Source organism: Schistocerca gregaria, chromosome 2 (genome assembly GCF_023897955.1).
Source record: "Schistocerca gregaria isolate iqSchGreg1 chromosome 2, iqSchGreg1.2, whole genome shotgun sequence".
In the NCBI taxonomy this organism is placed as follows: Eukaryota; Metazoa; Arthropoda; class Insecta; order Orthoptera; family Acrididae; genus Schistocerca; species Schistocerca gregaria.
Genome location: NC_064921.1, coordinates 355,557,141 through 355,584,299, shown reverse-complemented (window position 1 = coordinate 355,584,299; position 27,159 = coordinate 355,557,141). Strand labels below are relative to the sequence as shown.

The 27,159-nt window shown below is 39.9% G+C and overlaps 1 protein-coding gene across 1 annotated transcript in view; it reads right to left on the bottom strand.

The window, feature by feature from the left end:
- Window positions 1-3,358: 3,358 nt before the first annotated feature.
- LOC126337049 (protein takeout-like) overlaps window positions 3,359-27,159 on the bottom strand; it is a 177,532-nt gene continuing 153,731 nt past the window's right edge. Inside the window, exons 6-7 of the mRNA XM_050001373.1 lie at window positions 6,393-6,570; window positions 3,359-6,070 (exon numbers count right to left, since the gene is read on the bottom strand). Coding sequence (XP_049857330.1) covers window positions 6,413-6,570 — 158 coding nt within the window. The 3' untranslated portion in view covers window positions 3,359-6,070; window positions 6,393-6,412. The remainder of the gene's footprint in view (window positions 6,071-6,392; window positions 6,571-27,159) is intronic.

Sequence of the window (27,159 nt, the reverse complement as noted above, 5' to 3'; positions counted from 1 at the left end):
AACTTGTTAAGTATTTTCACCCCCAAAATCCCCAGGCCTTTGTTTTTTGTACCACACTTTCTAAAACATATCTTAAAGGGGATTACAGACTTAATTAAGCAAGTAGTATTCTGCTAGTTATGATGGTGTTTCTAGCAGAATATTAAAATATTTTGCTGGCTTGATAGCATTACCCCTGTTTGTAATCAACCAATGACTTTGGGCATATTTTCTGGTAGACTAAAATATCAGGAAGCAATACACATCTTAGAACTGAAGATAAGCAAACAACCTCTAATTACAGATGTATACACTCCTTCCAGTCTTTTCAAAAATTTCTGGGCAAATGGCTAATGAGAGAATACTGACACATTTAACTGAGCAGAAACTGTTATTTGCCTCCCAGTGTAGCTTACTTAAAGATCCTTCACAGAGATAGCAATACAATACATCTTAAATAAAGTGTTAGCAGAGCTAAACAGAAAAGTTATTGTATTTTTATACTGTATGGCCTAGTCAAAGTTTTTGATTGTGTGTATCACAAAATTCTATTTAGATAACTAAAACGTTAAAGCATTAATGGCATCCTTCTTGCATGGATGGCATCATACCTCCATAATAGAAACCAGAGACTCTGGTTAACAGGCATGAATCTAACCTCAGAATGGGAGAACATAGCATGTGAAGTGCCACAAGGATTGGTACTGAGACTACCTAAGCAACATAAATGCATGAATGATATTCTAGTGATTTTAATTGGCAGTTCAAAAACTTGCATATGATGCAAGGATCCAAACTCAACCATAGTAGATACAGTTCATATGGTAGTTGGACAGGCCTATAAGTTGTTCAAAGTTAAAAAGTTAAGTATTAATCAGATATAGATTCATACTTTTGAATTTCACAAAAGCAGCAATGACCTTCTAGCACCAGGTGCAGACGTTAATGGTATACACTGAATGAAGCTCAGTGTATGAAATTCCTCGAGCTCCAACTGGACAAGTAAAAACTGAGTTAACACAAGGGTTATCTAATGGAGAAGTTCAGTTCAGTATGGTATGCCCTTAGAAGCATCTGTCATTGGGCTGACCTAAAGACAAGAGTGTTAGCTTATTTTCACACATTTTCACTCTCTATTGTCTTATGGAATTATGTCCTGAGGCAGTGCATCTAAAGGAAATAAAGTATTTGTTCAGCGGAAGCAAACAGTAAGAATATTGAGTAAAGCAGATAATTGAACATCTAGCAGAAGCCTTTTTAAGAATATTCAAATTATTATAGTCACTTGCCAATATGTTTCCTCCTTGGATATGTGTATATATAAATCACAATAGAAGATGCAAAAGTAATTTTCATGTATGCTTTGCCTCCTTGTCCAAGGTTCAGAATGAAGTTAAGTACTCTGAAGATTAAATATTCAACATAATTCTATCCAACATAAAGTGGCAAATTGGGACTCCCTTACAATTCAAAAGAAAATTAAAGACATAGCTCATTATCCACTCTTTCTACAAATCATCTGAATACTTAGATTTGTGGACTGAAAAGTTCTCTTAGCTACAAAGCAATTAACAGTGTTTGTTATAAAGCTATTTGACAAGTATTTATGTACTTAGTCATCTTTAGATGTAGCAACAATATTTTCTTGGAAAAATATCATTTTAATTGAATAAATATGTGGCTGCTAATAGCAAATGGAAAACAATTACATAATAAAACTGAAGAGGTAGCAGCTTTTATCCAAGTAGCAGCTAGCATTTTTATTTACTTATTTCAATTTACATGCCCTTAACCATGACTAAAATTAAACAGTATAGTGATGGTTTACTATCAATGCAGTATAAAGATTAAGTTTCTGTGATTTCCTTGCCTTTGTTAATCTGTACTCTGACTCATTTCACATACATGGAGGTTAATCTTTCCGATGGGATGAATGAATGAAAGAATGAATGAGTTGCTGAGTTTTGCGCTTGGTCATTTACAACTATTAACTTTTGCCAGTAAATTATATTTGTCATGAGCTTTCATTTTATGCCCTTGAGCACTTTTTACTTATTAAAGAGTTTGTTCAATGACTTAAAAGTCACTACATTACTAATATTCTTACTTTCCTATCTGTCAAGTGTAAAAAAAGGGTCACCACTTCTATTAAATAATTCTAATCACATTTCAGGTGTGTGAAAATAAAAGCTGTGAAGTTAACCATATTTCACAAAGAATAAAAACATCATTATGAGTCACCACATAAATTTACACAATGTATTGGACAACAAAATATTGACATTTGTGCATACAAGTGCAGATTTCTCTGGCAATATGGCTCATGCAAAGTGTCTAGTCATGTATTTTTAGACATAGACAGACACATGTCTGAGGATGAAACATGATCTAAATTTCATACCTCCTTTGTGAGAAGGAAACAAGTGGTAGCAATATCATGACATAGCTAAGGTGCTCACGGTCATGATCTTACTTAAATACCAACCCAGTATTCAATAGTTGCAATTAGAAATAGCTCAGAATAGGTATATGTTTATTAACAATGTATATCATCGGGGTAAAGCACAATTCACGCAATTTGACACACTGTGAAATGAGTTTCCAGTTTATATTAATGTTCAAAAATGTTATTTAGTGTCACTGAAATATTTGGGTGTAATTTTAAAAAACTCTTTGGACAGAGCTTCTGCACTCTAAGTAAATCCAGTAAACATGTACCTAACTATTAAGTCAAAAATTATCTAAGCACCTGATGCTTCATTCTGTAATTGTCTGATGTGGATGGTCAGAGAGCACAGCACTACTGATACATTAAAAAAATTGAGCTTCTTCTGCAAGAATAAATATTTATATAGGAAAACTTAGAAGTTCCCATATGTATACTAGTGTTCTAATAAATGAACTCTACTATTATCTGCTGGTAAATTGCATGCCCCCTTTTGTCTAGTTAGAGCATCCTGCTGTAGACTTGTCCAGTCAGCAAGAAAACACCCATAATTTTAGTGTGGTTTTGGCCATGACAGTTGATGTTATTAGGAGAAATTAAGTGACACTTCTTATCAGCCTGGAGTTTCTTATTCATTTCTTCAGCAGTGTCAATAATTCTATAATATGATATATGAAACAAGACTGTTTTTTGTATTTTTCTTAAGATGCAGATACAGTGCAGTGTGGAACAGGCATTGCAAAAGTAAAAATTTTAATGTATTTGTGAGATTAACAGTTCCTTTCTACAATAGGGATCAGGACACAGGTACTGTGTTTTACACTATTGTTAACATAATCTATGATTTATTAGACTTTAGCCAATGTTTCACAGGTTTGTTTACACTTTCTTGCAGGAAATTAAAGGGTACTGGTAAAGAAATTGTTCGAATAGTTTACTGATGACTGAATACTGTATTTATACTTTATTTTACCCTGTCATTTACATCAGCGTAACACTGCAGTTTTTATGAACTTTTCACATTTATCACATACTTCACATTATAAAAATAATACTCTTCATTGTGCTTCAGACTTCTGAAGTACTATACAGCAAAAATTTAATTATTCACACTTTGCTTGGCAACCAGTGTTCATTAAGTGTAAAAATGTGTTAATTTTTTTAAATTATGGAAGTATATTGTAGTTTACACTAATTATACAGGGTGAATCACATAAGATCTAACAACCCTTTCATTTTTTGAATAATTCCAGATATCAACACAAGTTTTTCAGCAAATGATAGTACACTAAGGTCATGTACTTTTGTTATGTGATAGGAAGTTTTAATTCTTGTAGCAATCAATATATTGAAGCTAGCATGATTTTTTAAAAATAGAATGATATACTACTTTTTATTGCTATCCAAAAGTGCTTGTAAGGGCACATACAGTGATATAATGCTTGTTAATTTTGAGGTTGAAATGCTTTGCAAAAGAATCTGAGAAATATTTTAAAAAAGAGAAGCAAATTGGCTGGAATCAGTTATTGCATTTTAAACACACTCATGTCAGGTTACATTATTTGAGTAACCCTTTTGACTGTTTGCTTGTATAACTAGCAGCAACCATTTCATCTACCGGCTGGTCATTTCTGCTTCAAAATTCCTTGCATGCGGATATACACCAATAAGGAGAAGTTATACATGCTACTTTTATACAGCAAATGCCACTGAAATGGTGTTGAAATGGTACAGTTATATAGGCACATCTACACTGATCATTTCGGTCTGTCACACCAGGCAGCTGCAGGAATTATTAGGTCATTAGTGCAAACAGGCAGCTTCAATGTTAATACAGTTAACAGAGTTAACACAGATAAGAGTGGGCAAAGACAAAGACTACAACTGACAGGACACATGACGAAGCTAGTCTGGTTGTGATGTTCATCAATGCACATAGTGCATGAGATGTGTTGCCAAAAAATTTGAGAAATGTGGGATCAGCCTGATGAGTGTCACTTGCATCTTACAGTGTCATAAAGTCCAGGCCTACCATCTGTCATTACATCAGGCACTTGGAGGACACACAGAATTTTGCTGATTTGCTCCACAGCACATTGGAGACAACACTGGGTTCTCCAACATATTCTCATTCAAACTTAGCAACATTTATGAACCACAAGTAATATAAATTTTTAAAAATACACTACTAGGCAGCAGAAACTCCACTCTGGCTGCATTAGGTACAACATTAGAGCATAAACATAGGGTGCAGCATCTTGGGACCTTACTCAAGGATGTTAAACAGAAGTATCTATACACACTATGTTATGAACATTCTACCTGTTTTTCTAGAAGAGGTACCACTGGAGAAGCAACCGTGTCTGCAGTTTCAACATGACACCTATCAGCTCACTCTTCCTGTGTTGCATTGCAAACACTGAATAGAATGTTTCCTGACCATTGTACAGGATGGAATGCTGCAGTACAACCACCAGACAGGTCTCCTGGTTTTACTCCACTTGATTTCTTTCTATAGGGAGCTTTGAAAGATGGAACTTACCAAGAAGCCGCAAATACACAAGATGATATGCAGTGTCTATTCATCACAGCATGCAATGTTATATCATTAAATATACTTTCATGTCTTCATCTATTTCTTGAACAGTGATTGCAGACATGCCTTGCAGTTAGTGGTAAACAATTTGAACACATGCTTAAGCAAAGTGTTCAACTATATTTCATTAATAAAAGTATTTATTTGTGGGTGACATGTTGTCAGTCATTCTGCATAAAATGTTTAGTTTATTTAAAGTGAGTTCCATCTAATTACATTTTTGAGTAGAGACATTTGTCCAACAGCAGGTGTGTTATCTTTGTATTCAGGTGTCTCCAGGCACTGTATCTACATGTTTTATCTTGGTAACATAGGCCTGTCCCGCTGCTTATAATGATGGAGCCTGGCATGAGAGCTCTGCTCAGTGGTGTTTATGCCACAACAGCTGAATTTGACCACATTTCTTTCCCATTGTAGTGCCTGTCATGGATTCTTTTGTGAAAGGCTCAACACCTATATTAAGAAGCACTATATCAATGTAATTGTCTTTCCAAGAGCTACTCAATGTAGTTATAAAAAGTATATAATTCCTTAAAAAACCATACTTGTTTCAACACTTCAGCTGAGATCAGAATTCAGAGAATTATCCATACAAAACATTATGTAACCCTCAGCATACTGTAAACAGCAGAAAACCTTGTTTCAATATCTGGAACTGTTCATGAAATAAAAAGGTGTTACATCCTATGTGACTCAATCTGTGTAACAGGTCGGAGGACTGCCCTTCCCAAAAATGACAACTATTCACACACGAAGAAAGCCTGGTTGTACCTTTTGCTCAGTACCCATTTACAACTTAATTCACATATTTTTAATAAACAAGTACATAAATTTTTGGGTAGGTTACTAAGTATCTTGTACATGCCCAGTCCTGGCATGAATTAAATTGCACAAGTAAAGAGCAAACTTGTAGCACAATTGTTATTCTCAGGTTTCTTCAGCAAGTCCATAGCCTACTGGTATTCAGTACATTGATTAATCTTGTCCAATAGGTATGTGGATTCAGCAGACTGGAGCTCTGTTGCTTCACTGCATATGTATACAACTTCCTGTCAAAACAAAAACAAACTTGAACACCATGTTACTTTATGCTCCTAACAGACAGCAATGATATTGATGATAAGACACAAACATGAAGTATCCACATAACCATAAACTACTGATACTTTAAAAAATCTATGGCTACTGACATATTTGTCCCAGTGAAACTTTAGTATATTAGCAGAAAGCAGCAGTTTTAAGTTCACACATTTCCATTTTTAAGCATTATTATGTCCTCATAGAAATGTGCCTTGTTGGAGCTCTCAAACGAAATTATATTTTTCTTTATTCTTTTATTTTTCAGTTGTGAAGTAATTAATATATACTCACTCCATCACTGTGTGTTGTTGTTACACTTTATCAGGGAAAGCATCTTCATAGGATACAACATCAAAAATATTTTGTAGAATTTGTCGCATGACTTCTCCAATGGCCTCTGCTATCGTAGGTCCTACTTCCTTAGCGAGGTCTTGCCAGTTTTCATTCAGTACTCTATTCGTTGTTTCCCCTGCAAAAAACTGTGTATTAGCATTTGCACCTTAGTGACAAATGAAACACAATAATAGGACTGTAATGCCATTACATGTTTCCTTCACAGTAAACAACACAATATTTAGTTGAATCAAAACCTATTCAAGTGCACAATGACTTATAGTTTTTTTATTTCTTTTATTTCATTTTACAATTACCATTCAAAATATGATGTGGCCCTTTTTAGAATATTTAAATGAGAACTTTATACATCATATATATGTAAGCATGTACACCAGTCATATTTTATGTTCAGAAGACAGTACAAAAGTGTCAGAAGGAAACATTTTTTCCTTGTCATCCCATATGGTAAGTCTCCCCTGCTGGGGTTTTGGTGACTTTTCTGAACTCTACCCCTTTTCCTTAACATCTCCAGTCCTTTTCCTTTACTCCTCTTCCTTCCCCTTCAACCTTTCTGCCAGAAGAAGGAGCTTGCATAGATAAACCTTTTTTATATGTGTGTTCTCTTGCTGCTGCTTGGTGAGTAGGTTTTTTTATCCATCTAATTACAGAACATAGCACAGTATAGTAGCACAGCACTTTGTAGTTCAGTGATCAGTGGTGTAGCTAATACTGATAAGCACCTGAATGACTACAGCATTCAGATGGAATCCTACTTTTGGCAATTATTTTTTTTATACTGAATTAATTTCTTTTATCTATATAAAACATGAAATTTACAGAATGATCAATTCACAGTTCATAACAAGATTTCTCTGGTCCTCAAAAGGCCACAGATTGTAATTTCTTGACCAAAGATATTCCACTCCAATGATCATTATCATCCTGTAGAAAGTGAGTCTATAAGGTGAGTAGTAAGTCTCTCATTTCTGTCATCTCCTATTGGATGATGTTTCAAAAGTTATCATGGGTTTTTGGCATGAGATCAAGCCATTTTTCTCACAAGGTCCATTTTTTAATCAACTATACATTTTCAGTGGGGCTTAGGCCTGGTGCTGAAGGAGATCAGTAGAGTAGAGATACTCAGTTTTGCAAACCACTCCTGTGCAATTGCTGCCACGTGTATCAGAGATCCTGCTGAAAATAACCCAGGACATGTTTGTCATGCTGATAAGATCATAACATTACCTATTATATGAGCATCTGGACAGCATTTAGTCATACACACATCCTGCCACAGACACATGACCACAGTGAGATGACTCCTGTATACATTTAGGGCCAAAATAGACACTATGCAGCCTATATACTTATAGTGGACCATCATTCATTGTGGAAAGTTTTGGTGTATCAGAAGATATTATCTTCCATCAACAACGATAGATATTTTTCCAATAAATGCTATTTGGTAGAGTCAACAATCACCATGGAGCTTGCCCTTGATGGTTGCATATTTGTTTTGCAGTCAAGCCTTCCAAAGCCAGTGGCAAGCTATTCTAATCAACTTAGGGAACACAATAGTATGTTTCAACTGCATCAGGTTTAAAACAGATTTTCTAATGATTAGTTTACTAATTCACTTACCAACATAAGTTCCCAGATGCCTACTGGATTATGCAAAATCACAATACAACTATATCCATCATTGCTCAGGTACGCCGTAAGTGCCGCAGACTCTGATGCCACCTAATTTCTTTCCCCACCTAACCAATGACTTGGTCACAAATAGCCTGTTTACAATGAGGTATAGCTCATAAATACAATGGCTGCACACAAAACAAGTTGGTTCAGATATGTGACCTTGAATCCTGTACTGTCATTGGATATTATAGAACAAACAATGTGTTGACAGAAATAAAAGAAAATACTGTTTCCACACAGGGATTATACATTCCTGAAGACTGACATTCCCTTACAAAGTAAACTGATGTTGCAAAGGGAGCTGAGCAATTTAGAGCAATCACTTACCAATAATGACATTTTGGGTACAAATCACCACACTTATATTTGTTGGAGTTATCCATCCAAATTACTTAATTTGTGTATTCAGGTAATTCACTTGTGGCAGCATACAAATTACAGAGACTCATATAAGTCTAAATAATGAACATTTATTTCATATACCTGTTGATGATAAGTAAGACAATGAGACTTGTAAACTGTGAGAAAATAATGCTACGCAAGCTATGTCTCTATAAATAAAGAAATTCTCACTTTCTACTCTCCATGGAGCATCACTAAACAAAACAACTGCTGAAGCCACATCAAGCATCAAGAGTGCCCCTAATGGCTGGCCTTCAAACTCACTGACAGCTATGAAATGCAGTATGTAACTGTCTCTTTTGATATGTCAACCCTCTAGGAGCAAGTGGAGTGTCATCCAAAATAACTTGGAAAACAAACTCAATGTCTTCAGTCAGGCTGTGAGTCTTTTTTGGATGGTAGCGCTTGTGTTTGAAGCTGAGGCTGGCTTTGAAGTATAAATGTATGTCACATTTCTGGAAATAAGTATGCTGGTTTTAGCTTGTTGATTGATATAGTAGTAGTGTTACCATTTAGTACAGTAGGCAGTGTTTATTCTTCTCGTTTGCTCACTCAGCGTGCTCCTGTGTTCAGAGTTTGTGGAGATGGTTTGACAGCATTTCTATGCAACATAACATGCAGTCATGTTAGCAAATCATGATGCATGAATGTAGGTGCTGTTTCATGTCAGGAGGCTTGATGTTGGTGAATGTGTGCAGTGTGGTTCCTCAAGTGACAACAAATGAAATCTGATGGGTTATGGTCTGATAGCTGATGGATCTCGGATCAGTGAATAAGGCAGGTAGTCAGAGTGTTTCGCCACATACAAGCTCGACTGACAATGAGTCTACATTCATTTTTTTATGCATTGCAAAGGCCATACAAGACCATAGGTAATGCAGTTGGCCAGCTGGTAGTGTCAAACATTAATGTAGCCTTTAAACAATGGTACCAAATGCCAGTGCTCACTGGGTGGTAACAGGCTGTCAGTGGCAGAGAGCACTGCAGAACTTGCTGAGTTGGTTAAATAGCACAGATCATTGTATATGGTCCTGGGTAAAGTTCAGCAGACAACAAAAGTGAGAAAGGAAGACATAGGCTAGTTAGTGTCTCTGCCAATATGATGTCAACTCATATAGCTTCTGACCAATGGTCAAAACAATCAGTGGCAGTCAATAGATAATGTTGACCATTAGAAGGAGGAAGTGGACCTACAACATCAATGTGCACATGCATGAAGCACATTATCATATCTGGAAATGCTCCAGCGAGTACATGGACATGACAGGCTATTTTACTGTGCTGACATTGAAGGCATGCACAAGGCCACTCATGAAAATTCTTCTGGGAGTCAGGCCAGACAAAATGTATTGACACCATGCAGTTTGATGTTCTAATGTCAGGGTAGCATCTGCATAAAGTGGATGGCTGAAACAGGCAAGACCTTCCATTAGAAATGTCACTATATAGTTTTATGTCAGAACCAGGAACATCAAGAAGTTGTAATTGTAGGCTGAATGATATGTTATGGAGCAGCTTCTGAGTTCCTCGTCAGATTTCTGTGCCTTTGTGAGCTCAATAAAATAAAAAATCTTGTCACACTGTTAACCCTTGACAGACAGTTGGCAACCACATTGTTTATGCCAGACATATGACAGATATCAGTGCTGAATTGAGCATTAAATTCTGGATGGTTTTAATGACATTGTGAATATTTGTTGTTCTGTCTGAAGGCATTAATAAGCAGCTTGTGATCAGTAATGGTCATAAATCCTCTGGCTTCTAACTGTAGCCACACAAACAGAAGCTTATGACCATAAGGACTCCATTTCCATTGTGAAGAGGGGAAATTACATGAAATGAAGGCATGTGATTGCCAAGTGCTATCAATTTACTGCTGCAGCACTTCACCAGTATTTGCCTGACTGGCATCAACTACTAATTCGGGCGGAGCATCCAATGCAGGTCTGCCAGGAATGCTGCATTTGCTAGGCTTTGCTTCACTGCATTAAAAGCAGATCTTATCTCATCTGTCCAGTGGCTGAGTGAATCCCCTTCAGCCTTGGGCCCAGTAAGTGTTACAGTTAGTGATTCTTGCAACTTGGCTGAGGGGGGCAGAGGTTACCAGTAAAAATTCAACATCTTCAAGAAACAGTATAGCTTATTGATTATTTCTAGCATTGGGATCTTCATGATAGCTTCCATTTTCTCTAGTGGCGGCAGTGATCCTGCAGCCAAAATTAGATGGCCCAAAGAGGTGATCTGAAGTTTACCAAAATCATGCTTAGCATTGTTTAACACCACACCATGCTGTTATAGGCAGGTGTTACTGATGCTGTTCTGCTGTGGCTGAAAAGATGATACCACCCAAGTATGCAAAGCAGAATAAAAAGCTCAGGGCACAGAGACAATGAACCCCTGCCATGATAGAGTGTCATTCTGCAAACTAAATATCATATCAATACTTCTGAATAAGCTGAATGGACTAATTATTGCAGTCATTGAAATGTCTTCAATCACCACAGGAATATGCATAAAAGCCCTTGGACCCTGAAGTATGCTAAATAAAATTGCACCACTGGGAGCATAATTATAATCCCTTAATGGAGACATTGGACATTAGTCCAGAATTATCCTTGCATTCAATAAATGGCAAATCACCACACAGGCAACCGTTCTTGTTTACCAGATGGCACGGAGAAGACCAAGCACTAGAAAAAGGGCAAACAACACCTTCCCTGAGCATTGAATTAAATTCTGCCTTTGCAATTGTGAGATAGTTGGGAGCTAAACATCTAGAAAGAGATGAAACTGGGGGGCCATCAGAAGTTTTGATAAAACGCACAGAATTGTAACATACCTCCCTCAGCTTGCTAGGTGGTCAGGTTATGGCTGGAAACTGGTCAATCAAATTGATGTATCAGCTTTCTGCTGCCTGAGCTAGCTTGGCACCGTGAATCCAACAGCAGAAAGTCTGGTGATGTTGTCAAAGAGCAATTCATTTGCTACATCAGGTAACAGATGGTAAAACACCAGGAAGTTGGCCTCAATTGTAGGCTCCATGACATCCACAACAGTAAAATTCCAAACAAAGGCATCATGCAGCCTCAAGTTCATCTCAATATATTCTATACCATAAGTGGCTATTGACAATGTGTCAGTGGCAGAAAGGCAGAACAAAATTGGTAGCTGGCAATTATACAAAAATGTCCATGGGAAAAAGCACAAATCCAAGTCCATGTCCAAAAGGAATTTCCATCATATCTTCCACTCACTAATATATAGATGCTGAAAGATGGTATGACAATCAAATGTTCCTGTGTCTGACTGCTGCTTTTATTTGGGTGGGTGCAAGATGAGGTGCACTTGCATGTCTGATCAAATTTCTGGTGAAATCAACATAGAGGTAACTGCTCTGTGCCACATAATACTAACAAGTTTGTTCTAAAATTACTGCAGGGGTTTCTATGGTAAAGAGCTCTATCCTTGTGGTAACTGCATTAAGCCAGCATTTCATTTGTTACACTAGCCAAAGCAATCACTTTGTCTGAGAGGGAATTGTGATCCAACTTCATCACTGCTGGCAGTGAGACACTGTTCCATGGTGCCTTCAAAATATTATTTGATGGAGGCATTCTTGCACCTTGAATCCTGTCAGCCAGATATGCAGCAGTGTCCAAGGGAATTTCTGAGATGCCATTATGGCTTTAACCTGAGCTTTAAGATGGCTCCTTCACGGTGTATGAAGTAACATGTTCAGTACAGTTCCAGAGTATTGTTACACTAGCCAAAGCAATCACTTTGTCTGAGAGGGAATTGTGATCCAACTTCATCACTGCTGGCAGTGAGACACTGTTCCATGGTGCCTTCAAAATATTATTTGATGGGGGCATTCTTGCACCTTGAATCCTGTCAGCCAGATATGCAGCAGTGTCCAAGGGAATTTCTGAGATGCCATTATGGCTTTAACCTGAGCTTTAAGATGGCTGCTTCACGGTGTATGAAGTAACATGTTCAGTACAGTTCCAGAGTAAATTTAACTACACATGTGCCTCGAATATTGTGACAGCTTCCAATCTCTGAGGACTTCTTGCCTTCACACCTGATGCATGTGCAACTCTTGTGATGGAGACACTCAGTTTATCACTCTGTCTTCACTTCACTTTATGAATACTGTGCAGCAGGTGCTGTGATAATGTCTTCAACTTGGCCACATTCTGTTGGTTGAGTTGACTGAGCACTAGAAGGCCATGGAATCTATGGTTATTCCTACAAAATAAAAACTAACATCCACCTATAAAAACCAGAGTGCCAGGTTATGCGGTCAAAATGGAGGCAATCACACAGCAAGCTGTGACATTCTCAGAGTGTCGTGCTCACAGAGTATTGCATTTTACTAATCTGAAAACCCTGTTATTGACTACCTTCTTCTGGTATCCTTAAGCTTACCATGTTAGGGTCATCAATGTTAGAATGGCTGTGGCAATATTCATCTGAACTACTTACATGTGTGTCTTCAGGTATTTCAGCCATGATAGCGCACATATTTTTGGAACATGTATAACTCTAAATACAAAATATTTATTTACAGATACATGGTGATGATAAGCAAGACCTTGAGACTTGTAAATTGCAATAAAATAATGCTACTCAAAAGGTGCCTCTATTGAGCGAAGAAGTTCTCACCATCTACTCCCAGGGAGCATCGATAAACAAAACAACTGCTGAAGCCAACACAAAAGTATCTCTGGCACCTGGGCTGGAAAATCATTGACTAGTATGAAACATGGTATATGACTATCTTATTTGCTACACATCTTTTTTATTTTTCATGTGAGGTATTAAAAGTATGTAATATAAAGATACTACATTGGCTCTAATGGCAACAAATAGTCTTTACCCATATAAGGATCTCCATCGTGAAACTGGTATTACTAACAATAAGGCAGTTACAGCAGTAATTATTGATAAACTATAAAGGGATACTAAAACAAGTGGAAGCGTTTATTTGTTGAGGAAACTATGTACAGAGGTATCAGCATTATACCTCAGCGAACAATATGAAACCCTTAGCTCTAGGCAAGACCACGTAGAAGAAATATGGCTCAAATTAAAAGCAGTAGTTTATCATCCCATGTACCTGCTACAACAGTTCATGGTGGGATGACCCCTCCATAGTATACAGTCACTGAAAAGAAACTTCTAAAGAAATAGACCAGACGGTATATTAACTGTGAAACAAAACACAGGAAAACAAACAGCTTCTGAATCAAATGCATACGGATATGCAGAGAGGGATAGGCTTCAGTGACAATCATAGCAGATTTTTAGTAGAAGATGTCCCACAAAACCCGAAGAAATTCTGGTCATATGTAAAGGCTGCTGGTGGCACCAAACCTAGTGTCCAGGAACACAAGGATGACACACATTGAAGCTGAGAATAGCAAAGCAAAGACGGGAATTTTGCACACCATTTTCAAACCTTTCTTTAAAAGGAAAATAAAGGAGTACTAAAACTAAACTAAACTCCTCCCACACAGGCACAAGGGCCCAAAGGTACTGACCAGCCACCGTGTCGTCCTCAGCCCATAGGCATTGCTGGTTGTGGATATGGAGGGGCATATCGTCAGCACACCACTCTCCTGGCTATGTGTCAGTTTTCCAAGACTGGAGCAACTACTTCTCAATCTAGTAGCTCCTCACCTCAGTTTGCCTCACAAGGGCTGAGTGCACGCCACTTGCCTACAGCACTTGGCAGACTGGATGGTCACCCATCCAAGTGCTAGCTCAGCCCGACAGCACTTAACTTTGTCAATGTGACAGGAACTGGTGTTACCACTGTGGCAAGGCCATTGGCAAAGGAGTACTGCCCCAATGTAATTCTTACATTGCTGCAAAGATGTGTGACTTAGATATTTGTATTGGCAGTATCAAGAAACAGGGGAAATTACTAAGTTGGAAAGAAATTCCAGGGCCCCATGGAGTCTCCCCCAGTTTCTATGAAGCATTTGCAGTTGAGTTAAGCCCTTCTTTAATCATAATATACCATAGATCTTTCAGAAAAAAATCTATGTCCAGTAGATGAAAGAAAGAGCAGGTTACACCCGTCTACAAGAAGGGTAGTATAAGTGGTAATGGTCGCTGACAGATGTAGAAGTAACTTCAGGTGTGCTCTAGGGAAATGTGTTGAGACCTGTGCTATTCATGATTTTTCTTAGTGACCTTGCAGACAGTGTTAATAGTAACCTCAGAATTTACAGAGATCGTGCAGATATCTATGATGTGCTTCTGCAAAAAGGTGGAAAAATATTAAGGTAAATCTTTATAAGATATCAAAGTGGTTAAATGATTGGCAGTTTGCTTTAAATGTGCAGAAATGTAAGACTTTGCACTTTGAAAAGTAAAACAAGGTTTTATCTGGTGATCACAATATCAGTGAGTATTTTCATCAGTCAACTCATACAAATGCTGGTTGTAAAAATTTGTAGTAATATGAAATGGAATGATCACATATGCTCAGTCCATGGGTGTTTGAAGAAATTTCTCATGAGAAAGGTGTAGGGGGAAGGGAGCTGGGGAATGGGTGGAGGGGGCAACTGCTGTTTAACTTACATTTGTTTAGCAACATAGGAAGAGATAGATTGTTACTTACCTTAAATAAGACAGATTAAGTTACAGACAGGTGCAATCAAAAGACACTTACATGAAGTTTTTGGCCACATCCTTCATCACCAATAGAGAAACACACACCGTTCATACACACAAGCAAGCACACCTCATGCACACATGACTGCCAACTCTGGCAGCTCAGGCCAGAATGTAATTATCACATGGGATACAAGCAGCATTCTGGGGGATAGTAGTGTAGAGGGTGGGGGAGAGATAAACACTGTCTGGTGGAGAGCACAGGGACTAGAATGCCAACAGGCACAGTGTCAAGAGGTTGTGGGCAGGGAGGTGGGGAAGAAAGAAGAGAAAAAGGAAAGGAGGGGGGCAAAGGTGGGCTGGTGCATTAGCGGAGGGTGGAAAACAAAGAGAGTGGGATAAGAGAAAGGAGAGGAGATAGAGTAGATGATAAGACAGAGGGGATGGAAACTGTCGAATGGAGGGTGTGGGGACAGTATGTTACCAGAGGTTGAGTCCAGGATAATTATGAAAGAGGAGAATGTGTTGTAAGGATAACTCTCATTTGTGCAATTCAGAAAAGCTGGTGATGGATGGAAGGATCCAGATGGCTCAGGTAGTGAATCAGCCATTAAAATCAAGCATGTTGTGTTCAGGTGCATATTGTGCCACAGGGTGATCTAATTTGCTCCTGGCCACACCTTGATAGTGGCCATTCATCCTGGTGAACATCTGGTTGGTAGTCATACCAATATAAAAAGCTGAGTAAAGATTGCAGCAGAGCTGGTAAATGACATTGAGGCCTCGCCCCTAATGGGCTAGGATAAACCTGTGGCAGGACTGGAGTAGGAAGTCTTGGGTGGATGAATTGGGCAGGTCTCACGCCTGGGTCTTCCACAGTGATATGATCCTTGTGACAAAGGGCTGGAACTGAGTGTGATATGGGGATGAACTACAAAGTTGTGGAGGTTGGGTGGGCAATAAAACACCACTTTAGTAGGAGTAGGAAAGATCTTGGGTAACATGTTCCTCATTTCAGGACATGACCCAGCAAAAGATGTCGTTCAGTTGTTCCAGTCTGGGGTGGTACTGGCTGATGAAGGGGTCACTCCTTTGTGGCTGGTTCTTAGGGGCAGTGAAATGAATGGAGGTGTGGGGGGAAGGGGCACAGGATATCTCCTTGTGTACTAGGTCTGTGGGATAGTACTTGTCCGTGAAGGCCTTGGAGGGACTCTCAGCATACTGAGCAAGATAGTTCTTGTCACAGCAGATACACCATCCCCAGGTGGCCAGGCTGTATGGGAGGGATGTTGGGAAAGGGACAACAGCTGTCAAAATGCTGATACTGTTGGTGGCTTTAATATGGACAGAGGTGTAGATGGAGCCAACAGAGAGGAAGAGGTAAAGGTCTAGGTAGGTGGCACACTGCATTCAGGAGGACCACATGAAGCAGATGGGAGAGAAGGTGTAAAGGTTGTGAAGGAACCAAGATAGAATGTCTTGGTCCTGAGTGCAGATCATGAAGATATCATCAATGAACCTGAATCAGACAATGGTTTCAGTATTTTTGCAGGCTAGTAATGTCTTCTATAGATGTCCCATAACAGACTGCCATGGGAAGGTGCCATGCAGTTGCCCATGCTGTGCCATAGATTTGTTCATATACCTTCCCTTCAAAGGAGGGGTAGTTATGGGTTAGAATAAAGTTAATAAGGTGTATGAGGAATAAGACAGTGGATTTGGAGTCTTAAGGACATTGGTGAAAGTAGAGTTCAATAGGAGTGAGACCATGTACAAGACAGATGTTGGTGTACAGGGAGATGGTGTCAACAGTGATGAGTAGGGATACAGGAGATAAAGTGCTGGGGATGATGGGAAGTCAATTGAGGAAGTGGTTGGGTCTTTGATATTAGAGACTAGATTATGGACAATTCGTTGGAGTTGTTGGTGAAGGAGGGCCAAACGTTTTTCAGTGGGGGCACTATAACCAGACACAATGGGGTGATGAGGATTGTTGTGTTTGTGGCTTTTGGGTAGCATGTAGGAGGTGGGTGTGTGGGGTGTCTGAGGGGTGAGGAGGAGAAAAGATACAGGGGAGAGTTTATGGGAATGGTCTAAGACTTTATGCAAGAACCGGATGTTGTGTTGAACTTCTGGGATGGGGTCGCTCTAACAGAGTTTATAGAGGGAGGAGCCAGACAATTGCTGGAGGCCTTCTGCCAGGTAGTCACTGCAATCCATAACAACAGTGGTGAAGCCTTTGATTGCAGGTAGGATGATTGGGTCAGAATTACTTTTGAGGTTGTGTGCAGCTATTCTTTCTGCTACTGAAAGGTTGGTGTTCTGAAGAAGGGACTTGGGCCAGGATGGTGAGTCTAAGTCAGAGGTAAGGAATTCTTGAAAGGTGACCAGCAGGTGGTAAGGTGGGAGGGGAGGAAGACCACAGTTGGATGATGGTATGAACTGGTAGAAGTGTGGTTCAATGTTGCAATGAGATTGCTTTTGGTTGGAGGACCTGGCAACAAAGAAGTAGTTTCATTGCAGGTATCAGGGGTGAACCAAGCAGCAGAAGCTGGCAGTATGTGTGCATGAGGTGTGCTTGCTTGTGAGTATGAATGGTGTGTGTTTCTCTTTTGCTGATGAAAGCAGTAGCTGAAAGCTTTATGTATGTGTCTTTTGATTGTGCCTGAATGCAAGTTAATGTATCTTCTTTACAGTAAGTAGCACCCTATCTTTTCCTGTATTGTAAATAAGAGGTATAGCAGAATAAAACAAAATCACTTCTAGAAGTGTATGAGAATTACATAAGAAATAAAACCTCTGTACTCCAGATTGCAGGGTGGGGAAAGTGAGCCCTCCTGCCCCCTTTGGAGGTTCCTATGGTTCAGTTATAAGTAAAGTAAATAACAGACATCAGCTCATTGGTAGCAAACTGGAACAACACACTCAGTTTACAAAGAAGATTGTTTACTGAACACCCTTACTACCCATCATAAAATATTAACTGTGTGTGGAAGACGTACCAAATAAGAGTAATAGTGGATACCAAATGTATAAAAAAAAGGGCAGTATGTATGCTCATAGATTTGTTTGACTCACAGGAGTGAGTTACAAAAATAATAATAAGAAAAGGCAGACACTTGAAGAACGATGTCAAAAAGCTGTGGAAGCTTACTTACAAAGTTTCAAGAAACCAGCAAGGCATTTAAGAATATACTACAGCCCCCTGTGTGCACTATGGGCAGAATAAATATTGGCAGAGATGCATTTCCAAAATTTTAAGATTGGAAGTGTTTTAGTAAAACCTCCAGCAGAGTCTGTAATGCAAAACTTAGTGGCAAAATGGCACAAAACAGGCACTTTCTGAAAGGAGTTCAAATACCAGAAAACTTTTGTCAAATGAAGCAAAGTCTGGAACAAAGTCCCATTCACTACTTTGAAGAGCCATCATATACTCTCAAGACTGATGTTTGGTGCACAGTATCTGGTGTACAGACCATAACATGATTATTTCATCAAACTGTTAATGCTAACAGTTGTGACCAGACTCTGTTTAATTCAGGTGTAGATCAAATCATCTAAGATGAATGACTGTATGGATACTTTCAGCAAGACAGAGCTACAGCACACACCACCTCAGCAACCATGTCACAAGTGCATGAGGTGTTTGTTGAGGAGAGAACCATCATCAGATCTCTCTCCCTGTGACTTTTACTTGGAGAAAAAATTGAATAGTTATGTGTATTCAAATAATTCTCACATACTGGAAGAGCTGCAGCAACACTGAAAATGTTATTGTTGTTATCATTCAGGCAGAGCTGCTATGCATATTTCACAGTTCAATAAATCGAGTACAGCATTGGCTCATCATGGATGGTGGCCACTTCTAGCATCTTCTCTGATTTTCTTCAGCAAGTGTCAATCCCGTGTTAGACTAATTATAAATACTTTCTGGGCCAGTCTTATTTTGTCCTCTATATACTCCTGCCATTGGGACCACGAAGACAAGATTAGATTAATCATAATGTGCTTCAAGGCAATTTAGTAGCTACTCTTCCCATGCTCCGTACACAAATGGAGGGCAAAGAAGCTGTAAATATAGTCCTATGATATGGTTGTATAGTATGGATGTATGTGTAGATATCAATTAGAGCACTAAAAGCTCGAGAAACAGATAAATAGATAATTTATAAAAGGAGTGCACAATGAATTTTACTTTTTTGCTTGATGGATTACAAATTCTTGTTTTAATTATGTGGTCATTTTGTATTCTGGAAACTTTCCTGCTGTAAAGAGTGTTCTGGAAAGTTTTGGGATTGGAGCCACATAATATTGACTTCTCGCCATGATATTTTGGCTGACAACCATTCATCTATCTTCAGTTGCATGTTTTGCACTGGAGATTGATAGTTCACATTGCTACCTTTATATAAAAAATTTACATGAAAACGTATGTGCAAATGCAGCCAAGTCTGTCAAGTTACAGACCATCTTCAAATATTCCTCCATGAGTTAAAAGTTCAGATGTCAAAAATTAATAAAATTAGATGTCACATGATGAGTCATTGGTAACAAAATGTTTTGTTTGTGAAGAAAGTATAGAAACTACCAGGTCCTACACCTCGAAAGCTACCATTAAGACTGAGAAGGGCTTGCACTAAATGAATTTTCACTGTTAATAATGGAATCTCAGAAGGATCTCATTGAGATCAATATTTCCATGGCAGAATGATCCTTGGAACCTCATGTGGAGGTACAATGTTCAGCTATTGCTGACTTACTGAGCAGTAAAAGGTGAGTGTGGCAGTCATATTCAACACATCTTTCAAACACAGCACATGTTGTCTGATCAATGTAGGCTTTGCCACTCTGACCAGGTATTCTGTAGATTCCAGCCTTCTGCAGTCCCAGATCATCCTTTGCCAAACTGAGAAGAGCACAGGTCTTTGTAGATGGGAGGAAGATTACTTTGGCATGCTGTTTCCTTAAGATTCTGCCTAATTTTGACAAAATATTGCTGACGTATGGGAAGAAGGTCCTGGACTTGAACTGTTCCTTCTGCTCTTGATCTTGTGTATGGTCCCTTTCTTCTTCTTTAAAGCTGCACTGATCTGATGTAGAAAATATCTATTATCTTTGAGCACTGATGGTGGATTTCCAGCTCCTTTGTAAAACTGTCTCCATCACCATCAGATGCAACACGTGCCCAATACACAAATGTTCAAAGGATGTCCATAGTTCATGTTCGTTGGTGGCAGCTAGATGCCTGCAAATACAGGCCTTTAGGTACTGGCTTACAGTAAATGGAATGTCCTGGTGATCCATTTACTTTCTGACTCACCAAGACATCCAGAAATAGCAGACAGCTGTCCTTCCCCATTTCCATCATAAATTTGAAATTCTCATGGATGGAATTCAGATGCTGCAGAAAGTGTGCCAGTTCTTCTTCACATACAAAAATATAATCCACATACCACCAGAAGACTTCTGGTTTCAGTTCTGCTAAATCAAGTGCTCTCTCCTCAAAATCTTCCATAGAAAGTATGCTATGAGAGGGGAGAGAGAGCAACCCATAGGAACACCATCAATTTGGTCAAAATATTCACTGCTAAATAAAAAGAATGTCGAGGAAAGGGAATGATGAAATAGGATTATTATATCAGTTTTGAATTTACTGCTGATGAATGACAATGAATTCATGAGAGGGAACCTAGTGAAGAGTGAGATGACATCAAAGTTTACTAATAAGTCTAACTCATTGAGTCAGAGTGAGTCCAGTCGCACCTGAATATGGCTAAATGCTTGTCAGCTGAAATATCATGGCAAAAAGTTGACAAGCTGCAACCCTTAAATTCTGTGGTCATCTTGTTAAGAACATTTTTGCAACTCCATTCTGGGCATTAGACAAGTTATTGCTGTTTTAGCATAGTGTTGGCCAAGGGTACCCACAGTATTTTTGATATTTGGGAAGATGAATGTAAATTTTTAAGTATTCAAAAAAAAGTTGCACTTCCATCCCTATTAAAAACCTGCATAATACTGACTTTTAAATCATTTTATTGAAAGAAAAGCAGAGCTTACTACATTGTAATTTTTTCTTTTGTTCAGATCGCAGGGGGGGGAGGGGGGCATGGTAACCCCCCCCCCCCCCCCCCCCCCTGCAGGTATGGATTTTCTTGTTGTTGCCAACTTCTACAACGTATATGGTTAGCTATAAATTGTCATCAGCAAACATCTCCCTTCCCTGCCAGAGATAGCAGTCATATGTGCATGAGGTGGCTTGGTTGTGTGAATACATATGTGTTTTCATTTCTGAAGAACACTGTGGCTGAAAGCTAATTGAGTAACCATCTTTTCATTGTACTTGACTGCAGCTCAATGTGTCATCTTTATAGTGAGCAGAAATCCATACTTTCAATAATATTATTGTTACTTTTCACATAGTTCATTTTACACAATGCTCCCAAGAATGTCCAAAACGATTCCTTTGGATAGGCAATGAAACATTCATTTCTTCATCCATATCCAACAAAGCAAGTGCTTTGTCTCTAATCACCAGGGTGTTTAGCAGTGACCTTTTTTTTTTGGACTCCAAAATCACCCTGCCTAAATCTTCTACATTTTTCCACATAGGGACATCTCAAAAGTGAAGTCTATGCCACTCGTGTTGGTTAGGTTGAAAAACTGCAGTGGCAAATTGTACAGTCATGTCAAGATTTATTGGATGATTTATGGGAGTTAGAAGATAAACTCACTGTAGATATCAGTGCAGGTTTGCATGTATGTGTAATGACAACACATGGAACAGCTCATTGAAAATGTATGAGTGCACAGTAAATTGTAAAGGGTAATGTGTTGAAGCAGTATTGAATTTCTTTTAAGATAGATCTTTGGTGAAATTTGAGATGAGTTATTTAAAAACTTGATGAAAGTTTTACATTTAAAATACATTCATACTAACTAGGACAATAATTCATACTTAAGTCAGTGACAGCTCATAGTTATACATTCACAATTACCTCACAAATTGCTCATTTGTGCACGCATGTGTAATGGAATGATTTTGCTTCAGTTATTATATTTTCACTTGTCTCAGTTTTCACTATTAATTGTGATATATCCTATACAGTGTACTTGATTGTACTTTTCCATTTCACATTTAATCAACAGTACCAAAATCTTACTGGAAGACTTCAGTGTAAAACTTGGAAAATGCGTCAGCAGTGGGAAAAGAAAATATACAAACACACAACAGAAAAGCTAGGATACATCCCATGAACAAAATTCACATGCTCAAAAGACTGTCTGCCTTCATTGTGGAAGAGGTTTGTATATCTGACCGTTTGGAGTGTTTTCATGATGGAGAATAGGGATGTGCAAAGTTAATTAGTTACATGTTCCATAAATCATTTGAATAATTCTTTTATTGAGATGGATTATTTATGACAAATTTCACTACTAAATATTTGTATTGTGATGGCACAGTTAAAACATGTAGCTCCTTGAAGACGTACCTATCTGATGCCCACAGATGAACACCATATACTATTCTACTGTTCACTTCTGTGTAGCCAAAATTTGCTTTGTAAGTGTTGAATTACCCCTGAAAATTATTCTGTATGGCATTATTGAGTATAAATTACATAACATGGCGGGAGGATGAAACATTAGTTTCCAAGATTAACAATAATAGAAAGACCAAAAGTAGCTGCACTTAATTACCTGAGAAGCTCAATAATAAGCTTCTTCCAGTTAAAGTTTTCATCACTATGCACACCCAAAAATTTGGAGCATTCCACCCTATTTACAGTCTCGTGCTCATGTGTCAAGTCAGTTGTTGGTATGACTATTTGTTTTGTACAGTGATTTCTTCAAACTTCAGAGAGTCATTTTCAGAGACTCACTACTGGACGTTAGGTCATTCAGACATGCACGTGCACACACACGCACACACACACACACACACACACACACACACACACACACACATAGGGCGAAGAAAAATTCGTGCACTCAGACTTTGCAGTGTGGTTCCTTGCATTCTGGCATGACAAATATATATGTCATAAAATTTTGTCGTGCATATATTTAGGTCAATAAATAGATGTTAAAGTCTGGCAATCTGCCAACACTGTAATCACATGTACAGTAAGTACTTCTATCATCAAATGGTAGTACTGCAGTGGATAGCATTTTGGGTAAGAATACAGGAGGTCAAGGGTTTGATTGTGGGTTAAGGCTTATTTGTTTTTATTTACTGAAAGCAGTCTCCATCTTATGGTACTTAGCATCTTAACATAATACAGCAATTACAGTGGGTCTTCTATGAAATGTTTGGAGTTATGTATCACGACCACAGAAATGGAAGTACAATCATTTTCATTGGTCAGCTTTTAAAGAAACATTTTGCACATCATGGACATGAATTGTTTTGTGCCACAGCATCTACTAGAGTCCAAACCTGTTTTAAGTGTACGCTCCCCCAGTGGTCCCATCGAAAATACAGATTTGCAAAGTACTACTCATGACATAAGACCCTAACAAAATTAATAGACCTGAACATGGCAAAATTAATAGTTGTTACTTGTGGCATCTCTGATGCAAAGTGACACTTCTTTGATTACTCTCTTTGGCTTTGCATTCTGTCTTTGTTCACTTGTGCCATGTTCAACATCCATTTCTGTATTCGCTCAGTTCAGTGCCGAAATAAATGTTAATTCTTACTCTAAAAGTGTGTTGTTATGGTTTTACACCACACCACACTGGTGACCCTGACTTCAACATTGTGTGTTTGGGAATTATTTTCTGCTTATTTTCATTGTTAACAGTCTTTGTGTGCCAGTCCACATTGTCTCTAGAACAATGGATCTACTAGTATCATTTTGTGCTAGTTCCACGTACCCTTTTAACTGTGCTTGTATATATACAAGTTTTCCTAATGTACAGTTGGTTAAAAGTGAACAATTTACTGGCCCCTGCCATGACAGTGGCCACTTAACTGTTGCCGGCCCAACATGGCCACCTTCAAATGCTACTGGGCAGAGAGACGGTGCACGTCGCTCAACTACATTGTGAATAATAATTGTGTGAATGATGTTGTGTTTCACCCCCTAGTTAAGCAGTCACTTTCTGGTTTATTTTATGTGCAGATGCAGTTTAAGAACTATACTTTGAATGATCACTTGCACGGGGTTGCACTTTCTTATATGCCTGACATCAGTGCACCCCCCTCCTGCACACTGTCACAGCAACACTGGTGATCTCAGCCACTCCCGTCTCTGCGACCCACACTCTGTGGCCACACTACAATCACCTTCAACCCACCCCATAACAGCACTGGCCATTTCTACCACACTGGCTTCCACATCAGCCACCCCCGTTGGCTGCTTCACGATCGCCTTCCACCTGTTGTTGCAATAGCACTGGCCGTTACACCAACACTGTTCCCGCCTCCGGGCCTGCAGTTGGAATCCATTGTGTTTTCAGTTACACCGGCACACTTCACATTGTGTGCTGCTTGTGGCTGCCCCCCATGCAGACCTCGGGCAACACACCGCTCACTGCTACTACATTCCCAGTGTCGGGGGCTCCCTCCACCACCGACACAGATCTTCGCCTACAAGTGCTATGTCAACATGTGTTACCCGGCAGATTTCCTAAGCTGCCTTTGTTCCAAAAGGACAACCCTAGGACTGGTGGACAATCTACTGTATATCCATGGAATTACAGACAATGACGCACATTTCGTTTGCCTGGTGAGCCACCTCCATGCCCATCCATACCTCATCAGTGATCTGCTACTCTTGCCGAATTCACACCTTCGCAGTTTTGGCGGCACATTTGTGCATTAATTGAAGATAAAACACAACCAGACATGGTGCTTTGGAGTTTTTCGTTGGTCAAACAGTCATCAGACCTGCAACTTCCCCTGTTATCTCACTTCACCGTCCCTCTCAAGATTTGCCTTGCATGGCCAATTGGGCATACACAATCATTCATCACCGACACCGACTGTCACAGACATCCTCATCACCACCAGTTGGCATGCCTGTGCCTTCAGTTCTGCGCTCTGCCAACATAGAGCAGCGCGCTCGCCCGCCTCAGCACGTTAGCTGCCTGTCAGGAACTGCCTCCTAGCGGCCTATAGGAGTTACTGCCTGCAGCCACCCAGCAGCCACTGACCTCACTCGAGCAGCAACCTGATCAATTTCCTGCCCTGCTGGTTCTGTGCTACTTACAGGGATGCCGCCCACAACTGTCACATGCCTTGCATCTTTCCCAACCAAGACTGGCAGGCACACTTAGGCACTACATCCCGCCATGATTCTTCATTGCGCCTATTGTCTGATGCTACACCACTTTCTACGGCAATGTGACGCCTCTACATCACTGACTTGTCATCAGGGACTCACTATCTCATCAACACCAGCACCGATGTCAGTGTTATCCTGGACAAGCACGCAGGCAACATGCTTTCTCCTGCTAACCTCGATTTGATTGCTGCAAATCACTCTCTTATCACAGTCCTCGGCTCCATCAAGATGTTGCTTCATTTGCCACCTAGCACGACATTTCATTGGACCTTCCTCATTGCCGATGTGGACGACCCTGTGGCTTGGGTTAGATTTTCTACACCATTACGAACTTTCACCAGACCTGCAGGCCGCTACGCTCCTGCACGTGTCTGATACTACCGTTCCGTGCTCGAATGAACTTGACACATCTCTGCTCTCTGCCTACTTGGCTACACTTTCCTGTGCAACTCTGCTCAAAGTTACAATGGCTCATCTTTCCGATTTACCGGACGTCCACAAACAGATTGATAGGCTCTGAACACATAACGTAAGTTACACTCCCGCATTGCTACCACCTCTCCTGAATTGGCTCACACACAGAGTACCTTATGCAGCCTTTCTACAGAGCCACTTCTTTCAAAACGGCCTCCCTCTCCTACTGTGTCTTCACTCTACTTTGCTCCTGTGTCAAGTTGCACTTTCCCTGCTGTCGGTTCCATGCCGACACTTTTGGATCTGCAAACTGTTCCTATTCTCGCTTCGCGGGACCCTTCACATCACGTAGCCGCCGCACCATGTCCTCCAACATTATCTGCCGCTGCTGCCCCGCCCACTTCACTCTGGCAGGTGCGGACACTCATGTTCTCACTTTGTGGGATCCCTCGCATTTCATGGCTACTGCGCCACATCCTCAGTTGTCACCTGCTGCTGACATTCTGCACATGCCATTCCAGGATGCCAGTGTCAGTCAACTGCAACAGCTCAGGCCCCTTCCTCTCACCCCTCCACCCATGCCTCCCTTTGCAGGTCTTGGCAATCACCAACGGCACTGGTCACCAAATCTGCACTACGGGCACCCCATCCATACATCACAAAGCTTGTTGTCTTAATGCTTTGAAATTGCTATGAGCGAGTATGGTTTCTGTTCAACAAGTAAAGCCTGTGTGGTTCCTTCCAGAGCCACTCCCCGCCACTCCCTGCTGGCCTGCCTCTGCTGACACCTCCCTCACAGAGGCTGTAGCCCCTTCAACCTGCCACTGCCTGTACAACTGTCTGACAAGTGGGACCCTGATGACGATGCTCCTGAGGCACACACTTTGTGTGCTGGGTGCCCACTCCACCTGCTGTGCTAGCACGAAGATTTTTTTGTGAGTGTGTCATGCTCAGCACTGTTGTGGGGGGAGGGGAGGGGGGGGGAGAGGTGGCGACTGTGTGGCATATCTGACGTGAAGTGACATTTCTTTGATTTCTCTGTTTGGCTTTGCTTTCTGTCTTTGTTCACTCACGCCATGTTCGACATCTAATTCCGTATTGACTCTGTTCACTATCGAAATAAATGGTAATTCTTATTCTAAAAGTGTGTTATTACGGTTCTATGCCCACATAATAATTGATGGGGCCACGGAGGTAAGGGGGGGGGGGGGGGGGGGAGCACACAAAAAAGTTTGGAACGCAGTAGATGCAGTGGTGTGATGGTGTGAAACAATTTGCATCCATGATGTGCA